This window comes from Notothenia coriiceps, unplaced genomic scaffold, assembly GCF_000735185.1.
Source record: "Notothenia coriiceps isolate Sejong01 unplaced genomic scaffold, NC01 NC01_scaffold00028425, whole genome shotgun sequence".
Lineage (NCBI taxonomy): Eukaryota > Metazoa > Chordata > Actinopteri > Perciformes > Nototheniidae > Notothenia > Notothenia coriiceps.
In genome coordinates, this window is record NW_011361126.1 from 119,650 (window position 1) to 129,826 (window position 10,177).

Sequence of the window (10,177 nt, forward strand, 5' to 3'; positions counted from 1 at the left end):
ATCACTCGGGGCAGCTCGCGTTCCCAGAGGACGTACAGTTGGATAACCACTGTTCCTGCTGGCTTTTATAAGTTTTCAGCTCTAAATATAAGATAATATAGGCTAATAACTGCGTGTGCCTCAGAGTGGTTTAGCATATTTCTTGAGGAAAAGCACAGTTAGCTCCAGGCACTTTACGGCTTAGTTTAAATGAAAGGCTTGGATTCGCTTTGGTGGGCTGTGAGTGAGTTTAAGATTTTCACCTTACTTCGGTGGTGGTTAAGCTTTTCTTTTTAGTAAGCAGAGGTTATTTTTTCATATATTTCTACAGTTCAAATTCAGTGTTTTTTTCAACCAACAAATCTAATTCCTTATTAAATTTAGAAATGCAATATCACACTTCTATTGACAGTAGTCCTCCTGCCACAAAAGCAATTTATTTGTCAAAATTATGTTTGAATAATACATTGGTATGTTTTAACTGTTTTAGGCCTGTAGCTCAAAACTTTTACTTCGTTGTTTAATGATTGTTGATTTAAACTTAAAATGGCCTTTCAGCGAATTAGAAAGATGTTTTAATTAAATTATGACATATATGTAGCCTATTTAAGGTTTTTATAATGGACAGTGACTGAAACATAGGCGATTGTAGATTATATATTCTAAAGCTAATCTCATTTATGTTGCAATTTAATTTAATTAAATAATTGTAACTGTCTCCGTGGTGGCTGCTGGTTTGTGCTTGTTTCCGCAGCGGAGTGGGTCTGGCTCGGGCACACTTCGAGAAACAGCCGCCCTCCAATCTTCGCAAGTCCAACTTCTTTCACTTCGTCCTGGCTTTGTACGACAGACAGGGCCAGCCGGTGGAAATAGAGAGAACTACCTACATCGACTTTGTAGAGAAGGATAAGGTGAGATGGAACATTTCATAAAAACCGAAAACAAAACACTACATGACAGTTTGTAATAAAATCTTTCAAATAAACTTGTAATGCGTGCATTTTAGCGGAGCATCGACTGATGCATGACACAGTATATTGGTTGTTAAGTCAAAGTGATAAATTACCAGACGTGTGTTAACAAAGTGGCCAGACGCACACAGCAGGGATCATGGGTCCTGGAGGCTTTTTAGATGTGGTTTCCTGAAAGATTTACACACTTCTGATTATCTTAACTTTTCTTTATAAATACAGAAACTTCGAAGTTAATGTTGAACTAATTTACGTAAAGGTGTAAATCAAGTGAATGAACACTTTTGCCATTATTATTAATATTTCGTATGTCAGTTGAGCACAGCGGGTTGCTTTATTTCTGCAGGTGTTGTCAGACACAATATTTAATTTTCAAAAAAAACCATCAATATTCGTGTTTGATACGTCGATCAAGCGTAATATTGATCTGTTTGCAAGTAGCGTTAAATGGGAGTGTTTTTACTTTAAATGCTTGTTTTATTCATCAGCTCTTGTATTGACTTGTTTATTAGATTCAAATGGCCTTTTACTGTGTGTCAGTATTAACACACATTAATATTATATACCATACACAATGTGATTTACTGAATATATAAATAATATTATTGTATCTTTAACCTTTGTGGTAATATTTTCAAACGATTTCCGTTTCTAATTTGGGTAAATATAGTTGAAAAGAGTCCTATATATTACAGTTATTTTTTCAAAAGGTCAGATTTTGGATAAATTACGTTTTACGCTATATTTCATCAAAACATGTAAAGAATAGTTCAAGTTTCGAACTTTTTTTCTTTATTTTGTCTGCGTGGATGACATATCGAAGTAATTTAAATGATATTACAGTTCGACAAACGTAGTGTGCTATGTTGTGGACGCGCAGTAGAGTCCCAGGAGGAGATGCCTGCTCTGACCGGCTCTGCTTGCTTTAATTTTCATAGGAAACGACGGGGGAAAAGACCAACAATGGGATCCATTATAGGCTTCAGCTCCTCTACAGTAACGGTGAGTTTAGCTTCCATCATTTTTTGTATTGAGCAATAACAAAAGCAGAGTGTGAATGATACGCCAAAGCAACGAGAGAAAACTCGGGAAACAAATGTCTTAAGAGGTCACATCGTGTTTTTTACATGTATTATTTTTTAATTAATCGTGAATGAGTAATGCTTTATGTTAAATGCTTTAAATGTTATTTACACATTATTTTAATTACCACAATATGATTCTTATATAATTATTATTTTTAGGTTTGCATTATTATAATTATAATTAGCTTGGAGCTTCCTACATTAAATAGATCTTCTCCGGTCAGCAGTAAACAACCCAAGGCAGCATAATAAAATGTTTGCCATCTTACTTTTTAATGATTCTTTTTATTTGTAGTCTTGTTGCCTCGATTGAATAATTAAATAATCTTGATTATAATTCATTCATCCCTACTGTGCACATTTACAAAGTTCTTAATACATTTTTAGCGATAAAATTAACAGGGATAAATAAAAAAATAAAACATTTTCAAGTCTCAAGCAAAATGACAGCATGCAACAAATACAGAAAGTCATTACTAACAGTTTGGGCTCAATCGGTTTCCATAAGTGTCTCAGAGGAGACTTCAGATTGAATACAACTTGTGATCTGAAATATCCCCCAGAATGGGGAAAGCTTTGCCTCAGATGTTAAGTAAGTCACATTTTAATCATTTCCTTCTCTCTGTGTCTCTGCAGGGATCAGGACTGAGCAGGACTTGTATGTTCGTCTCATCGACTCTATGACTAAACAGGTAAGAGGTCTGCATTAAACTACAGGTTTAAAGAGTGAACCCGTGCATCCGTTCGCAGGTTGTGTGGGTCTGAATGTTGCCCCCTACCTCCAACCAACCGCCTCCCTCCACCACCTCCTCCCCCCCACTGCATGCCTGTGTCTGAGACCCTCAACTTCAGCTCAGCACAGGCGGCTTGATAAACGACCTGTCTTACCTGTGGAATACATTTACAGGGGCCCAGAAAAGTAGAGGACATGTGTCCTCATACTCTACCTCTGCACAGCAGCCTGTTAGTGGGGATGGTGTGTGGATGTGTGTGTGTTTTTACAAGCACCAGGCGGTGTGTGTGTGTGTGTGTGTGTGTGTGTGTGTGTGTGTGTGTGTGTGTGTGTGTGTGTGTGTGTGTGTGTGTGTGTGCGTGTGCGTGTGCGTGTGTGTGTGTGTGAATATTTCAGCGAGGTGCAGAAGCGGTTGTGTGTTAGTGTTTGAGAGAGACAGTGATGCATGCCAGCTCACTCTTTGAGGACCTTGACCCTCATTTCCTCAATGTGAAACAGAACAAACTATCCCGGAGTGTGTTATGGCCAATTCAATCACACAAAGAAATACAGAGCAGCACATGTGGGCTGGCACACACTGAGGGAATTCTCCGTACGGATGACTTAGACACGCAGAAAATAAGCCCCTTCAACGCTGTTTTGATATCAGGTCTTTTGTTTTGCCAATTCCGCCTCTAGTGCCATTAGGCTTGAAGAGAGTTTGCCTTAGAATGAAAGGAGTAGGAGGGGATGTTTTTTGTGCGTGTGCGTTTGTGCACGTGTGTTGGCATGTTTATCAGTTTATGTGTGTGTGTTTGCAGGGTGATCACAGCCCTGGAGAGCATGTTGAGTGGGGTTGGAGGGGTAACCAGACTAGATTTTTGGACGCTGTGCTGTATGGACCAGATGGTGCACTATACTCCAGTCTGGCAGTCCAACTGCTCACTGTACACAGCATATAAACATACGTGCACGGTCTAACACATATGCAATCGCAGGAGTACGCACATTCACAACACAAACACATACACACACACACACACACACACACACACACACACACACACACACACACACACACACACACACACACTTTCCCTTTAACTGTCTCTGTCAGAACAGAGCGTTCCTGTTCAGGAGGACTGGATTCCCACAACACACACATTTGTCAGATAGGCAAAACTACTCCCAGATGAAAGAGACACACTTTTTTTATTTTTTTATTTGCCCCTGCATCATGGCTCCCTTTTTTTCACATGCCAATTAAAAAAAATCTCAATCACGGTTATTTTGAATCTTCTGTGATTTCTTTTTTTTTTCTTCTCCATCCTTCAGGCGATTATCTATGAGGGCCAGGATAAAAACCCAGAGATGTGTCGGGTCCTGTTGACCCACGAGATCATGTGCAGGTAAGACAAGACACACCCAGGTATAGCTGTCATTTATTGGTCCAATTGACACTTTGTACCCGATCAACATATATACTTATTTCACATCGGATGTGTCTCTGTCGGTGTAAAGTGGTGGCAAATACATGAGGAGCACTGCTCAATTACAATCAAATTCTTATAATTTTCCTCAAAGTGGGTTGGGAAGATGGGCCCTGGCCTATTTCTGTGTGTGTGTGTGTGTGTGTGTGTGTGTGTGTGTGTGTGTGTGTGTGTGTGTGTGTGTGTGTGTGTGTGTGTGTGTGTGTGTGTGTGTGTGTGTGTGTGTGTGTGTGTGTGTGTGTGCGTGTGTGTGTGTGTGTGTGTGTGCATCCCTCTCATGTTCAGCTAATTAGGACAAGGAAAAGCTCATTACTCAAACCCATCCTCCTTAGTCTGTGTAATACATGCATGTTGCTGTGTCCTGACACTGAGCTATGTGCAGAGGGGGACAGGCTCGGATTACACATAAAATACAGACACTTGCACAGTCAAATATACAGAAGCAAGCGTAGCGATTTCGCAGGCCTGTGCGTACATTTACAGTCAATAAAAGCATGACAAAGTTTGTGGTTGCCCCCATACAAACCAGCCGTTTAGAAATACATGTAGAGTTACATGTAGAGAATATAGCCAGTGGCAAAGTGTAGCCACTTCCTGGTTATCACACAAGGCCATTTAGACCACTTGTTTTCATACGTTGCAGGAAACGGTCGAGATCAGAAATCTGATCTGGCTCTCCAAACCTCCTGTCCTGAGGGACGCAAGAAAGTAGGGGGGAGGGTCAATCTGTCTCCCCCTTTCTCTCCCTCTCTTTTGTGTCTTTCTCCATCCCCTCCCACACACACACATGTACAGTAGAAGCACACATGGAGTCAGACACAGGTACAGACAGAGAAGAAAAGGTAGACGCTGTGATACTTTCTGGGGGATATAGGGGGGCTGACGGCACACAACAACACTGTTATATTGTGCTGCAGTCAAACGATTCAGAAAGGACTCGTCACATCAGTATGCAACCCCCTTTTACCCAGCATGCACTACTCCCCAGGTCCAGTGGGACCACTCTGTGACCCACTTCTGAGAGAGAAAAGCGCGAGAGAGAGAGAGAGAGAGAAAGAGAGAGAGAGAGGCGGGATAGAGGGAGGGGACGAGCACTGAGGAAAAATAGAGAACATAAGATGTCTGGTTGTGTGATGTCTGACAGAAATGGAGCTAACCTGAGCCCTGGAGGCTAATTCAAGTTTGTATCCAGCCCCATTCAAGCTCACTGCTTTAGCTCTCCTCCTCAAAACTTCTCAGAAAAATCACCCCGCTGATCTCACCTACTGTAGCGCTAGAGCCCCGGTCTTACCTCGGGAAGCCCAATTCACATTGTTTCTTAAAACTCTGCCAAAGTCCCACGCCCTTTTACTCCTCTTTCTCTTCCCTGCACCCTCATCTGACTTCCTCTCCCTTTCTGTGATGTACCCTATCGTTATTTCTCTTTGTTACATCTCAGTGACTAACTCTGCTTTGTCTTTACTTCCCCCCTCCCCACAGTCGATGCTGCGATAAGAAGAGTTGTGGCAACAGGAACGAGACCCCATCAGACCCTGTCATCATCGACAGGTAAGAAAACTTTGCCCTTTGACCTCAGCTGATGTGATGTGGCGCTGTCATCGCAGAGACAAGTGTAACACATCAGCTGCCTGTGGCTCAGACTAGGAGCTGTGCAGAATACACTGGCAGCAAATGTGGCAGAAACAACCCATACATATAAAACATTTTCATATAAGTGGAGTAAACCAATGGAAGCATTTGATTTGTCTGAATAAAAAAAAAGAAACCTGCACGTCTAATAAGACAGGCCGCAGGCCGTTTAAAATTACAGAAACCTTAATCGTCTGTGTGCGCAAAATGTGTGAAACAGCAGTAAATAATATGCCGTGTGTGTGTGTGAGAGAAGTGGAGAAGCAATCACAGAGCAGTTGAGCTCTGCTTCAAGTGTGGTCAAACAGTGTTTGTGTGGTTGGGCTGATGACTTAGCTGATGAGCAGTTAGGGTTACAGCTACAGCCTGGCGGTTGTGTGTGTGTTTCTGTGTATAAATCTGGAGTGTTTTACACTGAAGCGCTTTTGACACTGGCAGACTCCTACACACACACACACACACACACACACACACACACACACACACACACACACACACACACACACACTTTTCTTCAAGTGTACACCTTTCTCCTGCCGTCATAAACCACCTCTGAATGATGCAGCAGCTCGCCTGATTTACTGTCAGTTGATTTACAGTTGGGCCTGTGCTGTGTGGCACGTGTGTGAATAATGCGGACCTACAGTGTGAGGGAAATTATTTGTTTATACTTGAGCAGTAGTTGCAGCGTGCAGATTAAAAGCTGTACTTGGAGGCTGTGTAAATGATTTTTCCATTAAGTATCTCCTTTTCTGTTTGTTTTCAACCTATCCAAACAGATGCATGGTAATGTCGTGCATCGTAGGTCATTTAGGTGTTATGTCTGATTTGAATTTGTCACATTTGAGTGTATTTGTGTTAGTGTTAATGAAGCAGTGACCTGTGCTATCTGATGAACACAGCTGTCCTGTGCTCGCTGCTGCTCTGTCAAAAGCCACTCTTTACCTGAGTGGGTGTGTGTGTGTGTGTGTGTGTGTGTGTGTGTGTGTGTGTGTGTGTGTGTGTGTGTGTGTGTGTGTGTGTGTGTGTGTGTGTGTGTGTGTGTGTGTGTGTGTGGTGTGTGTCTGTATGTGTGCGAGTTTGTGTGTGCGCCACCCTTGTTCCGCTCCAGTGAAGCGGAAGGCCTCACCTCAGCGCTCCCTGAGACAGCTGCACCCCGCCACGTGGCCTCACACAACACGCCTGCCCATCACTCTGTGCCATATTTTTGATTTTTTTTGTTTGCCATGTGTGCGTACTTGTTGAATTTCTCATCTGTCACCCATCCTGGCTTCGGCGTACGGTTAAACTTTCCCTTTCAGTTTGCCGCAGTTTGAGCAGAGGCACCTTGGTGAAACAGGCTGATCTCTGCTCTGAACAGCTTTCCCGCACTGAGCATGTGTTGTGGTCGCTCGCTGGCGGAATTCCCTCGACGCCCAATGGCTCAGGTGTGAGGGCAGCATTAACGAACAACAAATTAGAACAGGGGGAGGGAAAACAACAGCAATATCTCTGTTTTCCTCTCCAGCTCTTTCTCTCTTCTCTTTCTGGACAGGAAAATAGGTCAGGTGAGAGGAGAACGAACAGAGGGGTTGGCTCGCTTTAAAGGGGGGGGACTGAAGGGGAATAAGGAGAGGAGGGTTTATACGTTTGCTCATTTAGTACCAATATATTCTTGGCAGTTGTAATAATCAGGGATTCATAAACAAACAAACAACTGTGAGGGTGAAACTGACTCAATTACCACGAGTTCCCCTCCTTCAAATTCATAAAGAAATAACATCAACAGCCCCTCTCCACCCTTGAAGTTATTTAGTTCGTTAAATAAGGGCTCGTTAGCCCTCTGCTGTTTTGCAGAGATGATTAGATTTTACAGCCCTAATTAGCTGGGCTAGCTCTAACTCTTCTGGAAGAGTAATGGGTCTGATTGCCTAATTAGCTCTCTCTCGTTAAGACGGGAGAAACAGGCCACTGCAGCAAAACCGCAGGAATGAGGAAAAATAAAGTCAGCTAATGAGAAACTTATTTGATTGTTAGGAGAACAAATCTGGTACAGTGAGGATCTGCAGCGCTCTGGGTGCTGCGCTCTCTCACCGGGAGAATCTCCCTCACCCGTCCCTTCACCTCACCTCCTGTTGCAAAGAGAATTTGTTTGGGGTTTAGAGCGTCTACAAGGACCAATGCCATGCAGATTTGAATTATGAAACATATTTGTTTAAGCTGATAGCAAAAAGCACTTTAACATTTCTTAGATTTTTACTCAACTTGAAAAAAAACCTTCCCCACAATCGGTCCTGTTTTCAGGATCTTTATAGTTTATATCATGGTAGCAGCAACGTGTATTTTAATTTGTAACGTTGTCATCCCTTTGAGTGTCTCTTTAAGTCCATCTGATTTGAATGAGTCAGTCCTGAAGATAGAGACAACTCCTGCTATAATGTATGCTCTTAACCTTTGAGGAGGGGGGTTCTTGGTAATTCAGAGAGACCTTGGCATGATCTGTTGTGTCTGTGCTTGACACTGGGCAGGGGCAGCAGCTGAAAGGTGAGAAGCTCATGTGCGCCTCTCTATATCTTCCCCGGGGAAACATGTGTGGTCCACTTTAGCCTCTTACAGAGGCAGGATAATATGAGGGGAGCCCCCACCTCCACTCCCACCTCTCTCCATCACTCCTGGTTAGTGTGGGGTTAATCATATGCAGTCACTGCTAGTCAAACTATCATGTGCCTGGAAGGGCCTCAAATCACAAGCACATTTCCCTCTCACCTTTGCTTTTTCTCCACATAGCTTTTCTTGAATCCACACAGATCTGTTGGTTTTTTTATTTACCTGCTGCATCCTGGTAATTTAGGACACATCTGACTCGCTTTGGGGGTATGACTGTCCCTCCGGCCCCATGTGTCCTCTCAAGCCTCCTCCCACCTGTGTCCCGTGGCCCTTTCCTGCCCGGCCAGCTCCCCCAGGCCTGCCACAGGGTGTCCCCCACCCAGGCAGGGAGAGCCTCTCTGGAGGGGGGAGAGAAACTCTCTGTGACCAGAGATAAGAATCCACTGGATGGCCCTGCATTTCCCATTGTGTGTGTGTGGGGGGATCGTCGGGGGGTCAATTTTACATGCACAGACAATGTTATTTCAGGTTTATAGCTGTTTTTGAGTGTGTTTTCAAACACACACTCCTGCAGCCTGCCGTTGATGTGGCCCATTTCCTTGCATGCGTGTCTGTGCTTGTGTATCCGCATCAATGTTGGTTATTTCCCCAGGAGTGTGTGTGTGTTGATAGAGGCCATTTCCTGGCGAGTGTGTGTGTGTCTTGAGTGAAGAATGTCGGGCAGGAAGTGCTCCTCCCGGGGAGGATGATGTCATGGCCGACAGTTTCCTGTTCTGCGAGCTGGTGGAACGGAGCGGCTCTGCTTCACGGTGGGTAGTTAGTGCTTGTGGAGCAGGTTCTGGTTCATCTCCGCAATCCGCAGCCCGACACCTGCTCTGGTTCTACACCAGATAACCTGACACATCTGGAAGTCAACTTTTCAGTGTTGTGAGGATTGCATTTTCCAGGCCGATGCCTCTTGCCGCGCTGCTTGTTTGTCACTCTGTAGTGGGGAACCCCCTCATTGTTTTGGTTGTTATGTTTGGATGCACTTCCTGGGGTGAGAGGTCATGTGTTGCCTTGGCTGGGCTAACGTGCTCTAGTGAATAATGTATGTCATTGACTTTATGTCAGCCCTGCCAGCCCCCCAAGCCGAGCCCACCCATGTTTAATTCATCCATCTCATTTGTGTGTGTGTGTTGCCTGCGATGTGTGTGCGTGTGTGTCATTTAGAGGCCCAGTCTGCACCTGTCCAGCCATTAGCCCCCTTCTCATTTGCATTTGATGCTAATGTGGTTTACTGGCAGCGCCTTCCGTCCCCTCAGCTTAGTTTCACTTTCATATCCATGACTCTGTTAGTGAGAAGGTGAAAACACACTTACAGTGCAGCTATCCCACATTCTTGTGAGTGAATCTGCCGATGTGTATGACGTCTGTTGAGCTCTTTATTAATTATTTGTGCCGTCCCATTTCCTGGACCTCTTTTTGTATTATACAAGATAGTCATTATTTTCCCCCACTTATCCGCTTTTTTCTCATCGCTGCTTTTCTATTGTGTCTTTAACCACCTATCACTAGCTGTACATTTCCCTTCAAGACAAAGAGAAGCTGGAGTCATGACACCCCGAGGCTGACAGCATCTCTCTTCAGTGTTTCTCTTTAGGGGAGGAGAGATCTTTTTATTTTAGGCTTTTTTTTCTTCTTCTCGTATGTTTCTTTTGTTCATTTTTGGCTGGTGGTGGGGAG

At 43.8% G+C, this 10,177-nt stretch overlaps 1 protein-coding gene across 1 annotated transcript in view; it reads left to right on the top strand.

Moving 5' to 3' along the window:
• The window catches only part of LOC104958174 (transcription factor COE1-like), a 50,290-nt gene that overhangs the window by 1,366 nt on the left and 38,747 nt on the right, over positions 1-10,177 (top strand). The window contains exons 2-6 of the mRNA XM_010785894.1: positions 734-890; positions 1,889-1,952; positions 2,672-2,727; positions 4,083-4,156; positions 5,717-5,785. Of these exons, the coding sequence (XP_010784196.1) occupies positions 734-890; positions 1,889-1,952; positions 2,672-2,727; positions 4,083-4,156; positions 5,717-5,785 (420 nt within the window). The remainder of the gene's footprint in view (positions 1-733; positions 891-1,888; positions 1,953-2,671; positions 2,728-4,082; positions 4,157-5,716; positions 5,786-10,177) is intronic.